A 25771-nucleotide genomic window follows, 5' to 3' on the forward strand; every position below is an offset into this window, starting at 1 on the left:
AACTGGCGAACCATGGGACATGGCCTCATGGCTGTTTTGGAGCGGCTGCAGCAGCGCCTGAAGGCAAAGAGGCAGCTGCCTGAGCGGCTTTGGCAACTCTATTTCCCCGACCACCACAGGTACTCTTACGCTGAACCCTTTGACTGGTGGCTCCTCTCATTCTACCAACGGAGGAGTAGTAACGAAAAGAAGCTCCCCTCCACTGCTGTCCTCTAGGACAAAAAAGGCAGAGGTTGACACACGGCTGCACTTAAAGATTTTGCAGCAGCTTTTGAGGTGTGCAACCTCTCAAGGCTCTCGTCAGCCTGGCTGCCAAACAAATGCGCGCCATCAAAGGGCATGTTCAAAAAACGGGCTTGCACATCCGGAGCAAAACCTGACTTCCGCAACCACGCAAATCTGCGTATAACGGTGCTTGCAGCCATGGACCGGCTAAAACTGTCGGCCATGTCCAAACCCGACTGAAGGGATTCACACATGGCATCCTTGCCATCTTGCACGAGAGCAAGGAACCCATCCCGTTCTTCCCCCTAGGGAATACGCTCAGTCCCAAGAGAAACACAGTTCCACAGAGTGTGTGAAAATCTTGCCAAGACACAAGTGGAGTTTGCCGATTTCAGCGCCATACTCCTCGCAGAAAACACCTTGCGTGCCCAACCGTGAAAGCGTTTGTCATCCCTATCAGGAGGGATGGTAGGGTACGCCGCCTGCCTCGAGGTGGCCGTAGCCGCCTGAACCACCAAACTCTTGGGAGTGGGGTGAGTGGATAGGTAGCTGGGGTCGCGACCGGAAGGGCGGTATTTCTTTGTTAACAATTTGTTAACAGCCGGAAGAGATTCCTGACCTGCCAAGCAGTAACAACCCTTTTCTGTAAGGTTAGATGAAAAGGTAACACCGGGTCAGAGGACGGACCTTGATCTAAAATGTCCGTCAGATCATTTTGCACAAAAGCTTCAGGAGGACTGGACCAGCCCAGATACTCCGTAACGCTAGCCATGAGTCTCCTGTAGGACGACTCAGCATGAGCCCCAGGCTCAGGTCTGCCAAATTCCAATTCCGGAGAAGTGTCCAGGCCACTAGCGTCATGAGGAGTTTGCCTCAACTCTTCCACTTGGCTATCCCCTGAAAAGACAGGAGCCCCATCAGGCTCAACAGGATCAAGATCCAAATCAGACCTCTCCTCCTCCTCATAGATGTCATCCAGAGGAAGGTAAAGGTCATGTCTCGGAACAGCCGAGGGTCTGGAGTCCATAACATGCCTGACAGACTTGGAAGTAGCCTTCCTTGGAGGATCCCCAGTACCAGGGATCTCAAATGTGAAATGCAGCCAAAAAGCCCTGAGAACGCCGATGGCTTCGGTGTCAACGGCTTCGGCGTGGACGGCGACAAGGGCTGATATGAAGGCAAAGCTTCGACATACATATCGACGGACACGGCGCCAATGCCGCCTTCTAGCCCTTAGTAGGTTTCTGTGGTCTCGTTGGAGACGAGGACCGAGACCTGGAAGCTCGTCTCTTGCGACTATCCTGAGCCTTGTCCGAACGGGACCTCGAAGGTTCCATATGAGGATCGCGCCGAGGACCGGAGCCAAAAGGCGTGCGAGCCACGGATCGAGACCGTTCCCTGACGGCTTCGTCAGAAGGCACGGATGGAACTGTGCCTTGCAATTGGAAAATCACCAACATCTGCTCCCTAAAGGGAGCCCATTCCTCCGGAGCGAGGACTTCGTTGGACAAGCCACTTTCCTCGTGGCACCATCCTCAGAGGACGGGGAAGGCGACTGGTGACGGCGCTTCCTAGAACGCCGAGACAAGTAGGACGAATGGCAGAAACCACTCCGGGACCAAGACCCCAGGACTCCTGATGCAGACAGGCACCCCTCGAATCATCTGTGGACATACCCTTGGACTTACGAGACTTACTAGGTTTTGAACCCCTACCTACCTGAAGCTTCCCCTTATGCTCCCGCAAGGTCTTAGCAGTTAGCGACTAGCATTTGGAGCAGTCATCGGTGTAGTGACTCTCACCCAAGCACCACAAACAAATGCGATGCAGGTCGGTGATTGACATCTTAGACTTGCAGTCCTGGCAAGTCTTGAAGCCAGACTGCTGAGTCAGAGGGGTCGAAGAGGAAGACATTCACAAAGAATACACGAGGCGTGCCGAGTTCTCGAAGCTACAACGTTTGTGGAAAAAACGGAACTGAGGCTACGGGCCCCATGCATCCCATTTATAACATCCGGTGACGTCACCCTCGATTGAGGCCTTCGAGGGACATCGACCGGACGCCATGGACGCAGGATACCCTCTGACGAAAAAGTTTCCTAAGTGCACAACTGTGGACATTACATGTCAAAGATGTGGAATACGTTGGAAGACACAATCCATTAGAAATGTTTTCATTCTGCAGTTAGACTTTCTCAATGTGAAAAGACAGGAATGTTGCACCACAAAATCTTGCTGTTCTTAGAAATAGGAGAACATGTCACCGTTAACTAGTACAGTACACAAATATGGTATGCTGAAATGATCCACCCACGTAGCTTTAGAATGCACGCAGGCTGGACATCAAATGCTTTCTACGCATGCAATTGTAAAATGAATGCGTCATCGTTCTGCATAACAGTAGATTGCTGTTCTGCTGAGAAGGGGGGAGGGAGGCTGTCTCGGAGCTGGCTGAGAGGCTCAGAGAGAAAGGCAGTCTCACTGTCTCAGAGCTGGGGGCTAGCTAGAGAGCTAGAGGGAGAGGGGTGGGGTGCTGGGATGATGGGAGGGTTGGGTTTGCTAAAAGCACTCATAGCTAGAGAGTGCTGCTTGTTAGAGATTAGTGATTAATGACATGCATAAATAAAGATGCATTTTCTTTGAAATATCCAATTCCTGTGTCTTTGTGATCTTCTATATTTTGTTCCCATAGCATTGCATATTTAGTTCCACTGCAGTTCTCCGCCTCGGTTGGCATGACCTTGCAACGATTGCAGGTACACCAGGTGGAAATGTCTTCCATGCGACTAGGCTCAGCCTCTGGTGATTCATCTTCCCAACTATCGTTCGATTCCTCATCGTTTTCGCATCTTTCTCTTTCCATTAGTTCCTCCTCGGAATACTCAGGCTCTTACTGGTAGGGGTGTATTGTTGCCATTATACAATACATTTTTAAATAAAATGCAAGTAACGATTGAAATCAGTTCTGCTAGTGTCATTATCTGTTCGCAGGGGCTTCGTACTAGGAAGATGGCTGAACAGAGCAGAAACGAGTCACGGGCGATCCAACCAAAATACAGTGAAACAATTGAAAAAGCGCCTCCAGTGTTGTCTGATGATAAGGGTTCTGGTTATACTTGTGGAGGAAAGAGGCATCCTGGCATTTCCATGGAGACAAGTCAATAACTTGCGCACAGAGAACATTGACACGAGACATGCATTGGCGCTGTGAAAAGGGCCGTACGTGTCTAGTGAGGTCAGCTTCATGGGCGGGCGATCTGAATTCTTGCCGCAAGCGCACTTGAAGTTAGTGCGATGCCTCAACGGATAAGATTAGCACAAGATGGCCGCACCCAACCCATTGTTTTTGCATGTGTAAAAGTGAGGAAAACTAAGGTAAGATGCATAAGGAAAGTCTTTAAGATAGATTACAGTATGCTTCAAAATCCCTTTTAAGGAATGGTTCAAATCGGATCTAGAGATGGTTGCTTTTTAAACTATCCTTCTGGGGTAAACTTAACAGTATAAAAATAAACACTGCATCTACGATTAACTACGTCCTATCTCTGCTCCCTCTTAAATCGCTGAAAGGTCTCTTTAAAGAAATTAACACTACTATGCAGACATATTTATGAGAAAATAAACTGAAAAGATTAGCACTTTGGAAACATCTCTTGGAGGCATGAATGTTACTAACTACCATATGGCCTTTTTGTTGAGATTTATCGATAAAATGATAAGACCATGGGCATAGGCTCAGGATGAATAAAGTTGAATTAGTTAATTGGAACCAGCGCATTATTGACTACTAAATCCAGAAATATACTTGAGAAGAACCCCCTCAGAGTTTCTGCGAGAGAGCTGCCACTCTTTATCTTGAGCATTCAATGCTGACCCCTATATATTTCTTAGCATCAATTTGGCAAATTCCGAGCATCAGAAATGAAGGCAAAAAGCATATTCTGGCCTTACTAGTATCTAAGCGGTATCCAGTACATCATAGACCTTCTTGAAAACAGAATGATGCCATACAATCAACTACACCCAAGATATGATTTTTGTAATTGTACATATATGGAACATTGGCAGCTGAGAGGGATCTTGAATGAGAACCTATGATTCGGTTTACTCTCCCAGAATGAAGTTTGGTTAAAAATGAAACTATGTATGGCTACCACCCATGCAGCAGTAGCCTTCTACAGATGTCTGGCGGAAAGAGGTCTAAAAAAATGAAGAAGAAAATAAATATCACAGAGGTCCTGTCACTATGTGCGCAAGAGGTTAACAAAAACCTGAAAGAGATGTTGCAATAATATTTTCATCGCTGGATTGAAGCCTGAGGGTTTGCCATATCAAGTTAATGCACTGGGTATTCTGAGCATCTGATGGAATATTTAAAATACAGCCAAGGGAACACCGACTCACTTAACATGGTTATGCCCGAAGATCAGGGAGTTCTGAAAAGGGATGTCAGAGAATTAACATATTACTGAAAACTGAAGTGCTGATGAAGGCCTCCAGATTTATTTTGGGTGATGACAAATTAGTGTGCGATTTACCCAGGGCAAGCAAAGCCTGGCTGTTCAGACCATGACGAAGAAAAATAATCTGCATACCTAGAAATCAACAAGTGCCCAGGTATTGATGTTCCAAGATCAGCTTTTGAAATGGTCATTTACAAAACTAGGGGAGACCTGGAAACTTTCCATGCAATCTGGGGTCCATTCTTGGGAGTTGTATAGATGAACTGTGCACAGACTATTCCCACAATACTCATACTGCTCGACTATCACCCATTTATTTGAAGCACTGTTGACATGCAACTTAATCATCCCATTACCAACAAATCAGCTAATACATTCTTCTATGTGTTCCCTTCTATTTCCCCAACTAAGAGCAATAGGAGGGAACGATTTTGGTAATGATATGCTGTTTTACTGATTGCCTCTCTTTTGTGTATTGTATTATATTCATAAATAAAACCTAATTTTAAAAGAACTGTTTAGTTATGAACGTTTTGTTCTATGCTGATGTATTTATGTCAGTCTCTTACACCTGTAAGCAATTGTTCCTCCTCTAATCTTTTGCTCCTACGACCACCATTACAACTTTCACTCATTCAAAAGTGTAAACATTAACTCTCCATTGGAGGTTTGTCCAGGTAAACATTTGAAGTCCATCTCCGGCTCTATTGTCCCAAATTCACTCTGTTAGTGAGTTTTTATGCTGCAGGAAAGACCCATCTATGTTGAAGAAAACTGTTGTATTTCCACTGATGAAAAATCCTAATTTGGATTCAGATGAGCTGCCCTATTTCATAGCATACTTCGCAATCTAAGGTTTTGGAGCTGATTGGGGCTGTGTGCTTACAAAAAATCATTGGGGTCCTTAATCTTCTCCATGAAGACAAGGCTGATTTTCATCCAGTTATATGCACAGAAACAGCCCTGGTTAAAATTCTGGATGGCTGTTGAAGAGCCGACGACTGCATTGTAGCGACTGATTGTTATAGATCGTTTAGCAATGTTTGACACCATTGACCATCCGCTAGGATTTCTCGTTTATCCCATCTAGGAGCCAGAGGACTGGTACTAGACTAGACTTATCGTTTTTTATCTGAATGTGCACAGTCTATGCCACTATCCACTTTCTCCTAAGAATGGTCTTCAATGAGCTGCAGGGGTATCACAGGGGTCTGTTCATTCCCCACTTTTATTTAAGGTTTATGTTACCCCACTAGCTTTGTTGGTTGAGTAATGTGAATTTCACTTTGTGATGGATACCCAAATTCCAGCGAGTACTGATGTATAGCAACATGTAAATACCAACAAACTTCAAGCCTGCCTCCTTGTTCTACAGATGTGCCATCATTGTGTTAAATTGAAATGGAGACTCCTGCTCCTTTTCTACATCCCGAAATGCTGACAGGGCGATTCTGTAGAACACCAGCGCCACCAAATGTGGACTAGCTTGATTCATTGTCCGTACGTGACCTACCTCAATATAAATATACAGGTTTACAGTCACCAGAAAAATCGCTGGTAGCTACGCCTGCTCTGGGGCAAATCCTGACACTAGATGTCGATCTGCATAACTATTGTCAAAACCTTGTGTGTTAAATTGAGGGAATTTGTTCCTTCTCCCCACCGGGGAGGCCCCACTGCGAGACTAGGGAGGTGAGACTGCTCCGCCACACCCTCCCTAGGGGTTGAGACAAGTGGCATCTCACTGGGAGAGACTCCCCCTTAGGGGACAATGACTCCCATCCATGTGAGGAACTCTGTAACCGAATCCACGTGATGACATATATGCAACTATCTAATACACAAAATAATTGCAAGTTCCAAGACTTGGTTGAAGAGAAAGTTAGGCCTTTACCAGGAAGAAAGAGAAGTTGTCTTTTTAAATCGAAATCTCCAATTAACTGTGACAAGTAGGTTGAAGATGGGACACACCAAACGAACATGTGAGAGAAAGACAGAGGAACGCAGCCACAGGCAGGGAAGGCTCCCTGGAAGGAGGACACTTGAAGGAGGCGGAAACACTGGAAACCCAGTGTATGCCAGAAGCGAGAAACCGAGACTGCTGGCGGGCAAAATATGGTGCTGGGTGACCACGAAGCAATCATGGTGGGTAGGTTGCCGATCCAACGACACAGACACCACCCAGGGGAAGAAGCAGCAAACGGTCTGCGTACCCATAGCAGTATCGTGACACCAAGAGGCAATTTAATGATCTTAAGAAGCCATGTACTTCTTTTTCAGTTAAACAGCAGCGTTCAACTTAGTTAAAGCACCTTCCTGCACAGCGCCCAACAAACACAGATACAGCACATCCAGCGCCGTACCTCACACCTGAACTCCACAGCGGCATGCACAGCTGGTTCATCCATCAGCCCTCAACCAGGTATAGGTTCAATAAATAGCACCTAGCGGGTCGTTTGTTCAGTGTTCTATCATACACACTAATGTGATTTCTCTTTCGAAACAGTTTTATCCGCCAAGGTCTGCCAGTAGTGACCTCGCTCCTCACAGGCAACTGTCTCAGGTGAATGTACTGCCGACAGAGGCCCTTTTAGCCAATAACCACTTGTGCATGGGTGTTTCTTTTCCTGAGCCCGGTTCATTGGATGGTTACCAGTAACATGCAGATCTACCAACTACATACTCAGTCGCACTAAACCATTGGTGGCCTTTGCTTCCCTCATTACTAACAACCTTTTGGTGTAGGTTGGCTTTTCCTTTCCTGTCCCTCCTCTTCCATCTCCGGGTCTGATCTCCCAAGTGGTGGTTCTGCAGGGTCAGATAAGCAGGATTATTCATTTAGCAATTCTGCTGCAGAGGTGACTTTTTGCTCCCCTTCCTTTTTGGATTTCACTTGCATGCTATGGGTGCATAATTGCCTGTGGACAAATTAATTTTGATAGTTTGTTTTCTTTTTTCATCACAGTTCAAATCACCCATTTGCACCACTTTCCATCCACTTCATCCTGATGAAGCTGGTCAGCACATCATCTTGAGAACCCTTGGTTAAAGCCGAAACTCACGTTGACAAAGACACTGGATACATATGTCTCTAAGCAATAAAGATTTTTTGTAATAACATAAGTAGCGGTTATACAACAATATACATAGTAATACCAAAATAGTGTCCATTTTGAACACTTGTAGACAACAATTCCTTGGTTTAATGAATCCGGTTAGTTTTGTTATGTATGATTCTATATGATTTTTTACTTGTTTTGATTTACGATTGGTAATGCTATGTATGTCTGTGGTATGTTTGAGTGGTGTGAGAGGAACAGATATGTTTGTTAAATGGTAGGTTAGTAATGTTAAAACATGTTGCCAATTAGCACTGCAAACATTGTCTTAGGTGAATTTAGTTATGTGTTTTGAATTTTTGAATGATATAAATGAAAATAAAGAACATTTGTTTTATATACATTGAAAGATTGCTTTTTGAAAATCTGGTTATACAAAGCTAGAGGGGATTGTACTTTTCTGTGTGAGATTTACCTTGTGATAGGTTGTTTAATGCACTAGCCGTTGATGAGCTTCTGCTTTCACCTTCGTCTTGTTTTGCCAAGAGACCAAGAGATGCAAGAAGCGGACAAAGCAGAAAGCTAGCCGACAAGGAAATGGAAGAAAGGAGAAGGTGGCCCCAGGAGACGTTCCACTGCGATACTGAAAGTAATGGGGAAAATATGAATACGGGGAAATGGAAAAGTACTCGTTACGTAATCAGAGAGACTTAGAGTATAAGTGACGAAATCTTGAAAACAAATGAAATTTAACTGTATTAATGTGAGGAAAAGAATCATAGAAACTCTGAAAAAGGAGATCAATAAAACTTGGATATCACTCCCCTAGGAAGAGGGAAGTACCCCATTATCCAAGAAACAAAGTGTGCAACATAACAGAAAGAGAATACTATCAACTGAAGGACCATGACATCCTTAGGAATCGTATCAAGGTGAAAGAGAGAATCACAGAAATCCAGGATAGGGAGATCAATAAAACTTGGATATCACTACCCTTTGAAGAGGGGAAAGTACCCAGTTATCCAAAAAACAAAGAGTGGGACATAACAGAGAGAGAAAACTGAAATGAAGACCAGAAAAGCCAGGAGGACAACCAATATACAAGAGCGTCCATAACAGGAAAAGATTAACTATAATTACCCAGAAAGCAAAAAACCCAAAAGAAAGTACACTCTACAAGATTATTCAGAACCAATTAACACCGACTGAATGATTCAACAAAGGTCAAGGAAAGCACACACCAAAGAGGAGAGAAAAGCTAACAGTCCCATGAGGGAGCTACATGAACTGATACGGAGAATAACACTAGACTATCTAAGAATTGCATATTAACAAGAAGTCTAAAGAAAATAAGACAAGTGTAAAACACAACCATCGGACAATCAGGGAGTCATGACCTTAGTTGTTTAAAATAGTGGTAAGGTCAGGTAGGATTAGTTTTGGACAGCAGGCATTCCTTTGGACATTCACTAATGAGTGACTAGAACCTTAGTTGATAAAAATAGGTAGCGAATACCCCATAGCGAAAGGGAAAGTTAGCCCTTATTCTTTAACAAACACATCTTGGAAATGTCCTCAGTGTGTCCGCGTCTTTCTTCGGACTCGCCACATTTACCATAGTTGCCTTGAACAAGATGGCCCTCATCACAAGGGTACACTGATCCCAGTAGTAGCATTGAAGATGTTGCTGAGTGCATCCATGTTGGGCTAACTATTTGGGAGTTCAAGGAACCACACTAGCATTTTGATGAAGGCTTGGCTTTTAATTACACATCTATGATAGAGCGGAAACTTAAGTAGACACCCAAATAAAATTGGGTTCTAGACAATTAACACAAGATAAACAGAACAGACGTGTTTGTTCTTACACTATAAATCATTGTTTGATTCTTAAAGATGTTACCCTTGTGACAACAGCTATCTGTCTGATGGACCTTGATTGTTTTTTGCATGAATGGCATCATTCATAATGTTCAGATAGACTTTATGAACTGTATGGGTATATTCTTCTCTCTTGTATGGCTGCTATACTCTGCTCCTCTCTAGGCCTTACTGAATTATAATTTTTCAATGTGTTTTCTGTGTGTTGGCCTAACAAATGCCTTGTCATTAATATATACTAATGTATTCAATATATACATGAAATACATTTTTATTCAGCCTTGGTTAAAATGTGATTAACTCAGATTGAAAATAATTTTTTGAAATAGATTTAAAGGTGTAGTGCCTGTGGGGGGCGTGGCTTGATGGCTACGTGAGGGGACGTTCCTTGGAGGAGCTCCCGATGATCCGATCTTGATCCTGGGAAGAAGTGATGGTTTTCGGCAGACTTTCTAGCCCACGGTGCACCCAAGGGTGCATGAAAGTGGGGGGCACATGGTGAGTGCCCTCCCCACCAGCGAAACTGCATATCCACAGAACTAGACTTCGAAGAAGGTGGCGGTCGTGCAGTGGAAGGGCAGCACCCAAGATGGCCGCCTGTGGACAAAGGGCCATAAATGGTCCGTGGAGCTGAGGAAGACAAAGCTGGCCGGAGCGTGGGCGAGCCCAACCAGATAGACGCGTCGCATACGCCTCTGACTGGTGGCAAGAACATAAGTGCGAGCCCCCACTGAGGAGGCCCTGGATCGTGGCGGGCCAGCAGAGTGAACCAGAGTCCAGCGGAACCTTGCTCTGAAGGGGCTGGCGAGCGAACCCCGCAAGGCGCTCCGCAGCGCCGAAGACACAGCCGGGCGCGTGGGCCCAACCGACGCAGCAGGATGTCCTCAAAGGTGGTGTGACCCCGGATCAAACAGCCCACGATGGAGGCCTACGCTAGGTTGCCCTCGGGCGCGGAAGGGGGCAAGAGCAAAGAAGCCCCCGTGGCGGCGACGGACCCACCGGGTACTATCCAGGAGGTGCTGGCAGCAATTGCCGACTTGAAGGTGGCTTGGGAGACGAAGTTGGGCCTGGCCATGAAAGAGCTGCAGGAGGGCCTAGACCTTAAGATCGGAGCGGTCCGAGAAGAGGTGAACCTGTTGCGCCAGGACGTGCGAACGATTGCGGAGCGCACTGGGGAACTGGAGAAGGAGTTGGCCCCGACCACGGAGGTGTGCAATGCACACGCTAAGGAGCTTCATGCCCTCGTGCAACGAGTGGGCAATTTGGAGGACAGAGCAGGCAGAGGGGCGTGCCAGGCGCAACAACATTCGCATAGTGGGTGTCCCGGAGGGAATGGAAGGATCGAACCCCACGGATTACGTTGAAACCATGCTCTTGCAGGAGATCCCAGGCGGGGAGCTGGCCCAGGGGTTCACGGTAGAAAGGGCACATAGAGCCCTGACCAGAAGACCGGACCCAGGAGCCCCCCCCCGCGGCTGCTGATCGCGAAGATCTTGAACTATCGTGACCGCGAAAAGATTCTCGAATTTTTCCGGAAAGGAGGTACGATAGAAAGGGGGTCAGCGAAAATAATGGCGTATCCGGATTATACGCTGCTCGTACAGCGGAGCCGAATGAACTTCGGAACGGTGAAAAGGAGGCTTAGAGAAGCAGGCCACCGCTACATGTTGCTCTACCCCGCCAGGTTAAAGGTGTTTTATAAGAACAGAACCCTCTTCTTTGAGACGCCGACCGAAGCGATGGAGTGGTTGGATATGCAAGGTCGACCTCAGGAATCGGATGCCCAGACAGAAGCGGCTGGAGATAAGTAGCACGTTGCAGAGGCACCCGTGAGGCCATAGTAACGACATTGGGACTGGAATATAGTACGATATTGTGCTTGTGGGGAGGAAGTCATGGTATCTGCCGGCGGGTCCCGTTGAATACACTTCTCCTAAATAGATGACTGGGAGCTCCTGGGGAGCACCCTCTGCACCCAATAGTAGTACACTTAGTTAGGTCACTGTTAGATTGGTGACACCCCACGGGGTCCTCGTCCTCGGACACGGGTCCAGACGTGGGTAGGCCTGAGATCCAGGAATGGAGCTGGGCTATTGTTGGGGGTTGGCGGGAGTTGTGTGCAGTGGTGCGAAGTTGGGGAAGGGGGGAGGGGGGTATTGTTTGTGAATAAAAGAGAGAGAGCCAGGGAACGAACTAACATGGGGAGCATTATGGGAAGGGACGGGATGGAGATGGTCTGACCGGATGGCATCGGGTAATCTCAGAATTGTGACCAGGAATGTACGGGGCCTTAACAGCTACCTGAAACGTAACAAAGTGATGTTGTACTTAAAGAGGATGCGCGTAGACATAGCCCTGCTGCAAGAGACCCACCTCACTAGGGAAAGGCTGGAGGTGGTCAGGAGGAAATGGAAGGGCAATGTTGTCGGGGCGGCGTACTCGGCGTATGCTAGAGGGGTGATTACTTGGGTGGCCCCTCATGTGCCGTTTCGGATGCTGGATTCTACGGTGGACCCGGAGGGTAGAATGGTGGTGGTAACGGGTCTCCTGGAAAACAGAGAAGTGCACATCATAAATTTGTACGCCCCCAATAACGACACAGCGGCTTACTTTAGGACCCTCTACGGTAAAATTGGCCCCCTGGCAGGGGGTACGGTAGTGTGGGTGGGGGGGGGGGGAATTTAACTGTTCCATGGATCCACAAATTGGATAGGTCCAAGGACAGGGCAGGGAAAACGACACCGGCGGCTAAAGCGCTGGGTACCTTACTGAAAGACCTAGGCCTAGAGGATGCGTGGAGAAGGCTGCATCCCACGGATAGGCAGTATTCACACTACGCAGCGCCACATGATTTGCACACAAGGTTAGATTACATGTTTGTAACAGCCGAGATAGTGAGAGACATGGAAAGAGCGGAATACAAGGCCCGAGTACTATCTGACCACTCGCCCTTGGTGGTAGACTGGAGACACCAGCCCCCAAGACCGCAGATCCCTACATGGAGACTCAGGACCGAGGCTCTGCAGGACGAGGGGTTTCGGGAGGGCCTGAGGGATGCCATTGAAGAATACTTTGATATAAATACGGGAAGCGTAGGCTCTGTGGGCACACTGCGGGAAGCGTTTAAGGTGGTGGTGCGCGGGGTAGCCATTTCCCAAGCTAAGGGGCTACAGGGGGGCGTCGAAAGGGAACTCCAGGAGGTGGAAAGGGAGCTAGAGGATCTCATGCGTTGCGAGAGCACCGCTCATGATAACAGAACCAAAGTAAAGGAGCTACAGTTGTCCTGCAGCGCACTCTGGGATAGACTATGCAGACTCAATTACAGGAAATATACGGAGAGGATACACGCAGGGGGCGACAAGCCGGGCAGACTGCTGGCCTAGCTGTATAAGAGTGAGACCCCCCCGCTCGGTGATCAGTGAGATTAAGGATGAGAGAGGTTGCATATGCAACACCCAGAAAGAGGTAAATGAGGAATTCCTTAAGTTTTACAGACACTTGTATGAGGACACGGGGGAGGATATGTGTCAAGACATACTGGACACATTGGAGGACCTAGAGCTGCCCACCTTGGACGATCTAGAACGCGCCGAGTTAGACACACCCGTCACCTCAGATGAGCTGGAGGTAGTGATTCGGAACTTGCCCACTTGCAAGGCGCCTGGTTCGGATGGGCTGCCCAGCGAATTCTACAAAACATACAAGCAAGAGTTGCTTCAGCCACTGCTTGCCACTTTCAACGAGGCCTATGAGCAGGGGGAACTCCCATTGTCCCTCTGCAAGGCTGTAATCATCCCACTCTTGAAACCAGGCAAGCCGGCCGTGGAGTGCGGGTCTTACAGACCGTTGTCCATGCTTAACCAGGACAGCAAAATACTCACGGCCGTGCTGGCTAATAGACTGAAGAAGGTGATTAAGAAACTGATACACCCAGATCAGACGGGATATGTTCCAGGCAGGAACATCACCGATAACCACAGGAGGCTACACCATGTCATAGACCAAACTGAGGGGGACACGGGCGAGTTGGCTATAGTGTCGTTAGATGCGGTCAATGCCTTCAACTCGGTACGATGCCCCTGGCTGAAAGCGGTCCTGAAGGGGTACGGAATGGGACCTGGATACCTCAGATGGGTCCAGTTGTTTTATAGCACCCCGATGGCGAGAGTCAAAACAGGCTCCACAGTCTCAGATTCTTGGCAGCTTTGCAGGGGGACCAGGCAGGGATGCCCCTGGTCACCCATGCTATATATACTGGCATTAGAGCCGCTGGCAATATGCCTGCGACAACAATATGGGGAGGTGGGCATAAGCACTGTCAGTGGAGAGCACCTGATATCATTATATGCGGATGATATGCTCCTCTATTTGCGTTATCCAGAAGAAAACCTGCAGTACGTGCTGGAGGTAATAGAACGGTACGCCATCCTCTCGGGCATATCGGTGAACCCTGGAAAGTCCAGTCTGTTCCCTTTGGGCAGATATAGGAATGTCCCGGTACAGAGGCTGCCGGTCCTGCCAATACCATGGCAGCCCGTGACATTTAGGTATTTGGGAATAAATATTTACCACAAGGTCGAGGCAGAACACAAGCATAATACGGAAAAGGCAATAGAGGGGATCAAGAACAGCATGGTATTCTGGTCTAGATTGCCCCTGACCATGATGGGGAGGGCGGCCTTGCTCAAGATGGTGGTCCTGCCTACACTCTTGCACTTTTTTGTGAACATCCTGTTTTTGATACCTAGGAGCCTATTCGTGAAACTTCATAGCGTGTGTAGGGGTTTTGTGTGGGGCAGCTCTAGGAATAGGGTTGCTCTGTGGAAGCTCCAGAACCCATGTGACAGGGGGCGGATAGGCCTCCCTTATTTTGAACTCTATTACCTGGCGGGGCAGCTGCAGTACGTGGCCAGGTGGCTTTCAGCTGAAGACTCGGCGGAAGCTAGGCTGCTGCGTGGAGACACAGCCCCATACTTTCTGATGGAAGTGGTGTGGTTGTGCAGAGACAAACTGGTGGGCAAGGGGCGGCTACTGAGGCTGGGCTGGGAGATCTGGCACAGGACATGGAAGATTGGGGGGACTCGGAGCCGTACTCTCAGCAGGCCCCTTTGGCGGCGCTTTTTGGGAGCGACTCTCAACTACTTGAATCGGTCCGTAGATACTGGGAACAGGTAGGCCTGGCCACCCTCGGGGACATATGGCAGGAAGGGGAGGCAGTGGACTTTCAGAGATTGCACGAAGAGACAGGGGGTACACGGTGGCCAATATATAACCTACACTAGGCTTGTGAAAAAGACTAGAGAAAGATGGCCTGAGACAGTGCTAGCGGAAGACCCTGACGCCTCCCTGGAAACCATGTATGATGTATCGGAGGGCGGGCACGAAATATCAAGGATATACGAGCTCCTGCGAGTAAGGGCAGGGAAGGAGTTGCTTCAATTGAGACAAGATTGGGAGGAGGAGGTGGGAGGACCCATGACGGACGGGCAATGGGAACGGGCCCAGAGGTACCACAAAAAGGTGTCCCGAAACGCGAGATTCCAACAGCTTCAATTGTACATTACCCACAGGGCTTATTTAACCCCCGGGAAGATTGCAAAGTTTGGTGGACCAGCTACGCAGCAATGCCCCAGGTGCGGGGAGGTGAATGCGGGACTGTTACACATGTTTTGGGCTTGCCCGGAAGTGCGCAGATTTTAGGACGAGGTAAAGACGAAACTGGCTGGTGGGGGGGGGTGCTGGATGTGGAATCGGCCTGGTCATGCATGCTTGGGATTTTCCCTAGACCCCGGCATTCAAAACACATAAGCAAGCTGAAGAACCTGGCTTGTGTTTTGGCCAAGCGCAGGATTGCCATGGGCTGGAAGGCGGCCCACAGACCTAGGGTGGAGCTATGGTGAACGGACCTCTTGAGGTGGGCGGAAGCTGAATCTGTAGTCTGGTTCGAAGCGGGAACCAGGGGGGGGGGGGGTGAGGAGGAAGTAGGGCCCTTGCTGGCCTGGCGGCAATTGGTGGCCACTATAGCAAACCCTCACCAGGGTAACAACGGAACAGAGGACCCGGATGATGACTGCCTAAGTACTGTGCTTCCCAATGATGCTCCCGTAAATGACATGTGAGAACTGGCTCTAGTTTAAAGGGGGGAGGGAGGGAGTTGGGGAGTTCTAATGAAAATGTGCTGGACTATGATGCTTTCTATGTTTTGAAACAGTTGTAGTGTGTTTGATTTCAAAATAAAATAAAAATATTTTTTTAAAAAAAAAGGTGTAGTGCCTGTGACATAAGGTGTACAGTGCTTTATGTGGCGTGGTCTTTTTGTGCCCTTTTCTATGTCCTGAAACTTGGTGTATGGTATTCTGCCCATCTTGCCTTGGACCCTCATCTTCTAGCACCCCAGTGGTTACAAGATCTTGGAATTATGTTTGTTGCCCCTCTAACTTTTTCCACACATATCTCCTCTATGGTTAAAGTGTGCATTTTCCATTTGCGACTTTTGTGCCTTATCCTTTGCCTTCTCTTTCAGCTAAAGTGACAGTTACTAACAGTTTTATTTCTAGCTGTCTTGATTATTGCAATTCCTTATTCGTTGGCCGTAACAATGCTATTGATTGCCTTCAGTGAGACCGGAACGCAGTAGCCAGGATTATACTACCACTGGGAGCACCAAACCAGAGCTCCCTAGCAATGAAGTCTTTGCACTGACAGTGGACAAATGAATTACATTCAACGATGTTTGCCTTGAATTTAGGAGCCTACAGTATCAATGTCTCTTTTTTGTGCTACCCAATTCTGTCGGAAAAACCCCATGCAACTGCTCAGTTTGACTGAAGTCAAACCTTCTGGTGATACCTCCATTATGCCTTACCTGTTTAGGTGGGCAAGCTTTTTCAGTCCAATCAGTTATCCCCTGGAACGCTCCACCTTCTATACTATGGTTTATGCCTGATCATCTTTCATTAGAAAAGCTCTTAAAACATGCCCTTTTGCTGATCTCGGATTAAGTGACTATGCTGTACTCAGACCTCAGTAGTTTTAACTATGGGACTTTGTAGGGCATCAATACTAGTGCCTTGTTGCCAGTGATAGAAAACAGAAAGGAATCGGTTCCCCGCCCGATTAGTTGCCAAACGTCTAACAGCCCTTGTCACCATAGCCCTTGCAGTCAGAAGAATGCATGAAAATCTTTGACAGCACTATAAAGTTCTTGGTTATTAACAGCCTCCAAGCCCTTCCCAGACCAATCAAAGTGCCAAAGAGAACCTCCTTGGACATTCTCTTGGTAACTTTCATCTCAGTGGTCTCAATATAAATCGGTAGAAGCACAGATGAGGTCTGCTCAGGCCTTGCGTTGCTGTATAGCATACTTTAGGTACAGAGAAAAACTTCTTTTACAAGAAAGCATACTATAATCTTTCTTGCCAAGAGACCAGTTTTGAGATCATTCCTGAAATACCCATGGTTAAGGTATGCACAGCTGAACTGCATAGCTTCAAAAACATTTAGGGGTTGGGGGGCAGGATTTCCATAAAAGGTTTTAATTGCACAGAGGGAATAACCCAAGGAGTGAACCTGCATGGACATTGCTCACAGTGATCCTCATCCTCTGACAAACTGGCCTGTTGCCTGCTCGAAAAGCAATACAGACTCTCCATCCGTGCCAAGAAAAGAGCCCACATACAGGCACTGGTTTCCGGTGCATCCAACAACACGGCTGAACTTTTCAAGATCTGCAGGGAACTAGCCAACCCTTCCATAGTCTCCTCCTCCTCCTCCTCTCCTTCCCAGGCCCTCTGCAACGCACTAGCCACACACTCTGCCATCAAAACTTAGGATACCCTGATCACCCTTGCTACACAACCCATTCCTCCCCCACTTAACCTCCTTGGCACCCAACCCTCCTCCTTCCTCCTTCTCTACTGTCACACCTGAAGAAGTTGGTGTCCGATCCATGAAGGTCTTTTCTAAACAGCTTTCCCCTTGCTCATCAATGAAAACATTAGCTGGCTTGCCCCTGCACTCGCTGACTTCTGCAATCACTCTTGACAATGGATCTTTCCCCTGCTAGGTTAAGCACTCCCTTGTGCGTCCACTCCTGAAAAAACCTTCAGAAGACCCTACCTGCCCTGCCAGCTACCGCCCTATTTCCATCACCCCTTTCCAGGGGAAGCTGCTGGGGAAGCTGGCACTGTCCCAACACAACTCACACAACAAACTTGACAGTCTCCACGACCATCAATCTGGATTCCAAGCATCCAGAGGAACTGAGACTGCTCTTCTGAGTACCTGTGAAGAACGACTCGCATTTCTCTGGACTCCAACTCCCCAGCTGTACTCACCCTTCTCGATCTCTCCTCTGCATTTGACACAGTCAACCATTCCATCATCATACAAATGCTCCACAGTACCCTTGGTATCTCGGAACGGGCAGTGGACTGGCTGACATCCTTCCTTACTGACCGCTCTTCCCAAGTCATCCTGAGAACCTTCTCCTCTCCTACTTCCTTCGCCACGTGTGGTGTCCCCCCAGGGTTCTATCCTCTCCCCTTGGCTCTTTAACGTCTACCTTGCTCGGCTTACACACTTCATCGCCTCCTTCTCCTCCAAATTTCAGTATCACACAGACAACACAGCTCTTTTTCAAACTTCCTGCTGACCCTCTTGCACACTCCATCCTCTCTGACTGTATCTGCCATCCAGTCCTGGTGCACCTCCAACGATCTCTGCCTCAACACCTGTAAATATGATATCCTTCCCATTGCGACCCCTGCTCCCTCCCCCTTCCCTTCACTATGGCCTTCCTCCTTGGGCTCTCCCCTGGCTCCTTCTGAAGCCAAAAACCTTGAAGTCATCTTCGACTCCTCTCTCTACTTCATCCCTCAAGCTTAGGACATTGCCTAGAAGTCCCACTTTCAGCTCTTCCTTCTCAAAGGAATTCTCACTTTCCCGCAGAGGCTCAATGATCCCTGTGCTCTGGTTCTATCTAGGCTTGACTATTGCAATATCCTGCTCCTCAATCTACCATCTTCGACTCTGTGACCTCTACAGCTCATCCAGAATAGGGCAGTGAGATTTATCCTTGGTTTTAAGCCCAGGGACTGCATCTCTCCTGCCCTAAAAAGTCTTCACTGGCTCCCGGTTGCTGCACAGATTAAATTAAAATCCCTCTGCATCATCCACAAGGCTATCTGCGCCCAGGGACCACACTATCTTCAACTTTATCGTACTAGATAGTCTCCCTCTAGAACACTATGTTCATCTGGCACCAACTCTTTGTGTGTAAAGCGTTTTGCTAAACAGTGGGTTGGTGGTCGTTCGCTTCTCTCAGCTGGCTCCATCCTATGGAACAGCGTCTGCACATTGAGCAGGACTTTCTTAAATTCTGGAAGCTCCTTAAAACATTCCTCTTTACCTCCTCCTTGCCTTCTTCTCTCCTCTGCTAATCCCACAGTTGCTGTGATTGGTATCTGGGGCACTTATGCATTCTCAGAGCCCCTGATCTTCCACACCCAATCAGCCCAGCTCCTGTCTACCCTCAGCACTTGCACTGGAACACCCTCCGCCCTAGAGGTTTGCACTTACACCCAACGCGGCTCCAGGCCGTGTAGCACTCAACAATCCTAGCACTTCATCTGTGGCTCACCCATGAACTCGGACTTCCCAGCACTTACCCCCTCTATGCTCTTCCTTGCTGCACTTGCACATTCTGAATACTCACAAGGCATAGTAGGTTCGTCCGTTTTCCTTTTTTTCCTCCCACTGCTCTAAAATATTGTTTTTGGTTATGTGTTTCACTTCCCTTGTTTACTCCCTTCGCCCTGTGGGCACTTTGAAACAGTATTTTATTTTACTTGCTGCTAAGCACCTAACAAGCAAACAAAATTAAAAGATGTTTTATATAAATCTGTGCAATTTTTGATGTTTTTTCTGTGAAGAACAGAAAATGCATTTTCAACCTGGGAAACCTATTTTCCTAGTGTAAACGTCGAGTGCAAAGCAGAGTGGTGTAAACTTTTACAATGAACCTGTAAAAAAAAGCAAAGAAAAACATTCTGGCTCTGCAGAGGCAAACACCATTAGATTTGAATGACATTACATACTGGCAGAATTAATATATATAAACTTATTCAAGTTTTCAAGAACAGTACAAGGGCTAGTAGTTTTTAGTCCCTTTCTATTGACGAGGTAATCTGTAAAATGTACACCATAGGGATGCAATGGCTTTCCACCAGCACCAAGTAGTGCAAACAAGCACTGTTAACCAGGCATAAGACATGTACACCACCATTTGCAGCACACCAGGGACTTAGTTGATTCCCATTAAGGTGCTGCAAGAGAAAAGCACAATAACAAAGTGTTTTCATCTTTTACAAATTAATCTGCATATTTAATGTATGCATTTCTGAAATACATATATAGTTCCACAAAGGAGAGTCCATATGGATTGAATTAAGGGGAAAGAGAAAAGAGACTAATTGTGCTGGGAGAAACCATAGAGTTTAGACTTTCTCTATTTTTGGTTGCATTTAAAACGCTGTGCAAAATATTCACTTGTATATGTGATCAAGCAACGGGAGCGTTGCGAAACGCGTCGTAGTCCTGTCATGCCTTTAATAAAGCTGGATATGGCATAACAAATTTCGTGGTGAATGGAGGATTTATTCATTTTGGGAGACTATTATTGACGTCCTGACAGCGTCGAGTGCCGTCCCTGTGTGGAAAAGTGAAACTACTTCTCCTTTTGTTTCATATATATATATATATATATATATATATATATATATATATATATATATATATATATATATATATATATATATATATATATATATATATATATATATATTTGCACTTTACCCTAACCATTTCTTGCGTCATACTAATATATTGATGTCCAGCTATTAGTCACACGCACAAGCTGTTCTATTTCAATATGGGGTTGGGAAATGGTCGCCTTTTGTTTACAGTATTTCTACTCTACCAATTGTATGCATATTATGACCATGGGTTTTTTCCTTTTTGAACTTGCAAACTAAACTGGTTTCACTGTGGGTGTGCCTGGTGCGGATTTGTGGTACAGACCATACAATTTTGGGTCTTTGATCATTCTTATGCCACTGTCCCTTTTGTGCACTATGCACTGCATGGACATTCCAACCCATTGCCCCCTATTTATTGGGATTCGCCTTGGTTCTCATTGTCTGCCACCGCCGCCCCCATTCTAACTTGGCTGTCACCCTTTCCATCCCTCCATGCACGCTCACAGTTCCACTGACAGAGCAATAGGACTACACCCTTCAGATACGAGTGTGCTCTGTGGTCCTTCTTTCCTTCACATGATCAAGCGCTCAGTTGAGCGTGAAACACGTTGTGTGCGGGTCATGCCTCCGGGCGTCCTGCCTGTTTTTACCTTATTTTGTATTACCTATTAAATTTATAACCATTCCTACGTTGTGAGCTGCGCAATTTTTTTCTCCACTTTGCTGCTTTTATTGTGTCTGCGGAGAGTGCGGTTCTCCTTTCCTCTTTATCTTTTATTTATATATATTTATATATGGGATACATTACTCACCGTAATCGTATTTCTGATGCTTGTATCTGTTAGATTCACGTGCTGTGTATAGGCCAACATCTAGTGGAAGCTGCAGAGTATTAGTTTGTTTTTCGAAACTCGAAAAGGGCGTCGACATAGGGCGTGCCAGTAATACTATCCCTAGTGTGACGTCCACTGTACCCATGATCCCTCACGCGTCCAGGACCCTCAGATTGTATTTTTTCTGACATGACATAGCATGAGCAGTAGCGTGAGTACAGATAATCCAAGCAGATAAATAGAAAGGTAAGACTACAAGCATCCATGCGCCTTCTCTCATAGGGGAGGAAGGGTGGGTCGCATGTGAATCTAAGCAGATACAAGCATCAGAAATACAATTACGGTGAGTAATGTATCCCTTCTGAGGCTTGTGGAATCTGCTTAGAACACATGCTGTGCATAGATTAGCGAGCAGTACCTGAAGAGGGAGGTGGGAGGTGAGAAGGGTCATGAGCAAATAAATGTCTTAGAACCGCTTGTCCCACTTGTGTATCTGTCTTGGAATGAGTGTCAATGCAGTAGTGCTGAGTAAAAGTGTGAATAGAGCTCCAAGTAGCTGCTTTGCAAATGGTGTCAAGAGGTACATTTGCAATGAAGGCCAGAGTGGCCCCAATGCCTCTTGTAGAGTGGGCCCTAGGCGTGAAAGGCAGAGTTCTTTCAGAAAGTGAGTAACACAGCTGGATACAGTTAATAATCCACTTAGAGATGGCACCTTTATAGACGCGATCCCCCTCTCTGCCTGTAGCTACGGAGACAAACAGCTGATCTGTTTTCCTTAGCGGTCTGGTTTTGTTTACATAGTAGAGGACCGCCCTACGCACATCTAGTGTGTGTAGTTTCACCTCAGCCGAGCTTTGTGGGTCTTGGAAGAAAGCCGGAAGCTCGAATGACTGGTTCACGTGGAATTTGGAAATAAATTTAGGTGAGAACCTAGGGTGTGTGCATAAAACCAGTTTATCTTTATGGACAGTAAAGAAGGGATCTTGCACTGACAGAGCCCAAATTTCACTGACTCTTCTTATAGATGTAATTGCTACTAAGAAGGCCGTTTTGTAAGTCAGGTGTTTGAGACTGCTTTTGTGCATGGGCTCGAATGGGGGGGCCCATGAGCTTAGATAGCACCACGTTAAGGTCCCATCCTGGTGGTGGGTTTGAAATAGGAGGGTGAAGTCTCTATACTCCTTCCATGAAGGCTTTAACTGCTGGTACTTTCCACCACAACACCTTGTTATGGGAAGTGGTGTATGCTGACAGGGCTGCCAGATGTACCTTCAGTGAGTTAAAAACCAGTCCTGCATGCAGCAGGTGGAGCATGTATGTAACAATAGTGGAAGGAGTGCAATCAACTGGATTGATTTGTTTATTCTGGTACCAGATAACACATCTCTTCCATTTGTCAAAGTAGCAGTGCCTCGTGTTAGGTTTCCTAGATTCCTTTAGGATGTCCATACACCTCTGTGGTAAATTGAGATGTCCGAACTCTATGACCTCAGGAGCCATGCTGCCAGGTTCATTGAGTTGGGTTGAGGATGCACCGTTTGACCTTGGTGCTGGGACATTAAGTTGTACCAGCCCGGAAATTTGATGGGTTCGCACACCGCCAATCTGCGTAAGTGTGGGAACCACGGTTGTCTTGGCCGCATGGGAGCAACTAGGACGAGCGTCATCGATTCTCTGTTCATCTTGTTGACCACCTTCCTGATTAGAGGAGTTGGTGGAAAAGTGTACGCAAACATCCCTGACCAGTTCATCCACAGGGCATTCCCCTGGGAGTCTGGTTGGGGGAACCTGGATTCAAATCCTGGGCACTGTCTGTTTTCGCTTGTGGTGAATAGGTCTATAGTGAGGAAACCCCACTGAGAGAAGTTCTATGACTTCTCTGTGTAGACACCATTCGTGTTCCTCTGGGAGGGGGGGTCTCTGCTCAGAGCATCCGCTAGGGAATTGAGATCCCCTGGAACATGTTGCGATGACAGGAAGATCTTCCGTCTGAGTGCCCATATCCAGATTTTCTGGTCAAGCTTGGACAGATTTGGCGACTGAGTCCCTCCTTGCTTGTTCAGGTAGAACATGGCTGTAGTGCTGTCCGTCCGGATTTGCACTAACATATTTAACAGGTAGGGCTCGAACGCTTGAAGCGCTCTGAATACTGCCAGAAGCTCTAGCAGGTTGATGTGATTCTTGGCCACTGAGTGAGATCAGAGACCCTGAGCTGTGTGGTGGAGGTGGTGAGCTCCCCACCCTTCAGGCATGCATCGGTAGTGACTACCGCCTGTATCTCAGGATCGTAAAAGGATTTCCCTTTGGACAGATTTTCTCTTGTCCACCAGTGAAGGGCTTTATACCAGTGTTGGTGAAACGACCACTAGATCGTCCCACAGACCACTTGCCTGAGACCACTGTTTCGCCAACCATTCCTGCATGGGACGCATGCGCAGGCGCGCGTGGGGAACCAGGTAAATACAGGACGCCATCATGCCCAGCAAACGCATTGCTTTGTGTACCGTTATCTGGCGACCGGCCTGATATTGCGGAATTTGCAGCAGTATATTCCGAATTCTTTCCTCTGATGGAAAGGTCAACCCCTCTTACGTGTCTAGGATAGCTTCTAGGAACAGTTTGGAGGTGCTTGGCAACAGACTTGACTTCTTCTCGTTTATTGAGAAACCTAATTCGAAGAGGAGGTTGATCGTCCTTTGAATGTTTGTTCTGCAAATTACTGGGGTCTCCCCCGTGATGAGCCAGTCGTCCAGGTAAGGGTATGCCGGGATTGCCTCCCTGCGTAGGTGTGCCGCCGCCACCGCCAGTACCTTGGTGAATACCCTTGGAGCCGAGGCTATCCCGAAGGGCAGTACCTTGAACTGCTAGTGCCAACTGTCCACCTTGAAGTGCAAGTACTTTCTGTGCGCTGGGAACATGGAAATATGAAAATAGGTATCTTTCATGTCCAATGTTGCCATGTAATCCCCCTTTTTTAGGAGGGGGATTACCTCTTGGAGAGTAGTCATGTGAAATTTTTGTGGCTTGACATACTTGTTTGCAGGCCATAAGTCCAATACTGGGTGTCCCGGGACGAGCTTGTTCGCATCCTTTGCTAGAAGATTGACGATCTCCTCGAGGAGGATCTTCTGGTGGTCCAAAGAATGTATTCTTTGTCGTGGAGGGTAGTTTTGGGGACGCTCTAACAGTTCTATGCAGTATCCTGCGGACACTGTGGACAGCGCCCATCTGTCTGATGTGATCCCTTCCCAAGCTTGGGTGAAGTTGGAAATGCGTCCCCCTACTGGCGATGCATAAGAAGGGACCCTGAACGGAGCGTCACTCTTTTGGTGGAGGCGTGCCGCCGCCTCTACTGGGGCTGCCTCTACCTTTACCACGTCCGCTCTTATTACCCCGGGTAGACTGCTGGCTGTTGTTCCATTGTGTACCCTGCCCCTGGGAATAGTTAGACCCTCTCTGGGAATTTTGTCCGCGTGGGCGATGAAAATTGCCATTCCCTCTCTGGTTTGGGGGTTTATTGGTTAGTTGGCCTAGGGATTTGAGTGTCTCATACTCGTCCTAGGCATTTTTCAGCACGTCCTCGACCGCCTTTCCAAACAATAGATCCGGCTCCACCGGTTTATCTATCAATGATGCCTGGGTTTCGGCTTTGAACCCAGACTGTCGCAACCAAGCATGCCTTTTGATAACAGTACCTTCTGCTATCAATCTGCCGGCGTTATCCGAGGCATCAAAGGTTGCTTTTAATATGCAACCGGACACTGCTCTTCCTTCTGCCGAAACTCGTGCCAATTAGCTTTTTCAGGGTTCTGGTGCGGAATCTATGAGTGCCGCGACTTCTTCCCACTGGTGGCAGTTGTAACTCGCCAGCAGGTAGGTGGAGTTGGCAATCCTTGCCTGGTAGGCGGAAGTGGAGGCTACTTTCCTGCCCAAGCCATAAATCTTCTTGCTCTCCTTGTCGGGAGGAGCTTCGGACGATGACAGGGGTGTTCCCGCCCTCTTACGGGTGTTTGTCACTACAAGGGAGTCCGGTTTCAGATGCCCTCTTATGTACAGTGGGTCTTTTTGGGCTGCCCTGAAAAGCTTCTCAACTCTGGGGTTTACCGCCCTAGTGAGATAGGGATTAACAAGGGAAGGGTCTATCCTTCTTTGAATTGACTTAAGGATAGGGATGGCCTGGGCAACAGGTCTCCTTTCTCCCACTAACTCCTCGGCAAAGTCCCTCTCTTCCTGAGCACCCTGGGTGTCAATGTGGAAGTGTTCTGCCGCTCTGGACAGCACTTCATTCAAGAGAGGTTGGTTATCGACAGGGGAGTCGGTAACCGGGGGTTCTTTATCTAGCCTGTAGATTTCTGGGTTGTCCTCCTCCTCATCCTCCTCTTGGTCCTCGTCATCCACATAGTAGCCCGTCCCGGTTCGTTCTTCCAACATGCCAAATCTGGATCCTCACAAAAGGATGGATCTCCCTGATATTGAGAATAGGGCTGTATACTGAAGGGGTCTGAAGTAGGAGCTTCAACCTGGGACTTCTTACTTGGGGGTATAGGATCCTT

General features: G+C 47.4%; 1 protein-coding gene across 1 annotated transcript in view; it reads right to left on the minus strand.

Annotated features, from left to right (window-relative positions):
* Positions 1-25771, minus strand: part of PSMG4 (proteasome assembly chaperone 4) — a 267165-nt gene that overhangs the window by 34629 nt on the left and 206765 nt on the right. Inside the window, exon 3 of the mRNA XM_069613513.1 lies at positions 8223-8390. Coding sequence (XP_069469614.1) covers positions 8223-8390 — 168 coding nt within the window. The remainder of the gene's footprint in view (positions 1-8222; positions 8391-25771) is intronic.

Source organism: Ambystoma mexicanum, chromosome 5p (genome assembly GCF_040938575.1).
Source record: "Ambystoma mexicanum isolate Mex_15411 chromosome 5p, UKY_AmexF1_1, whole genome shotgun sequence".
NCBI lineage: Eukaryota > Metazoa > Chordata > Amphibia > Caudata > Ambystomatidae > Ambystoma > Ambystoma mexicanum.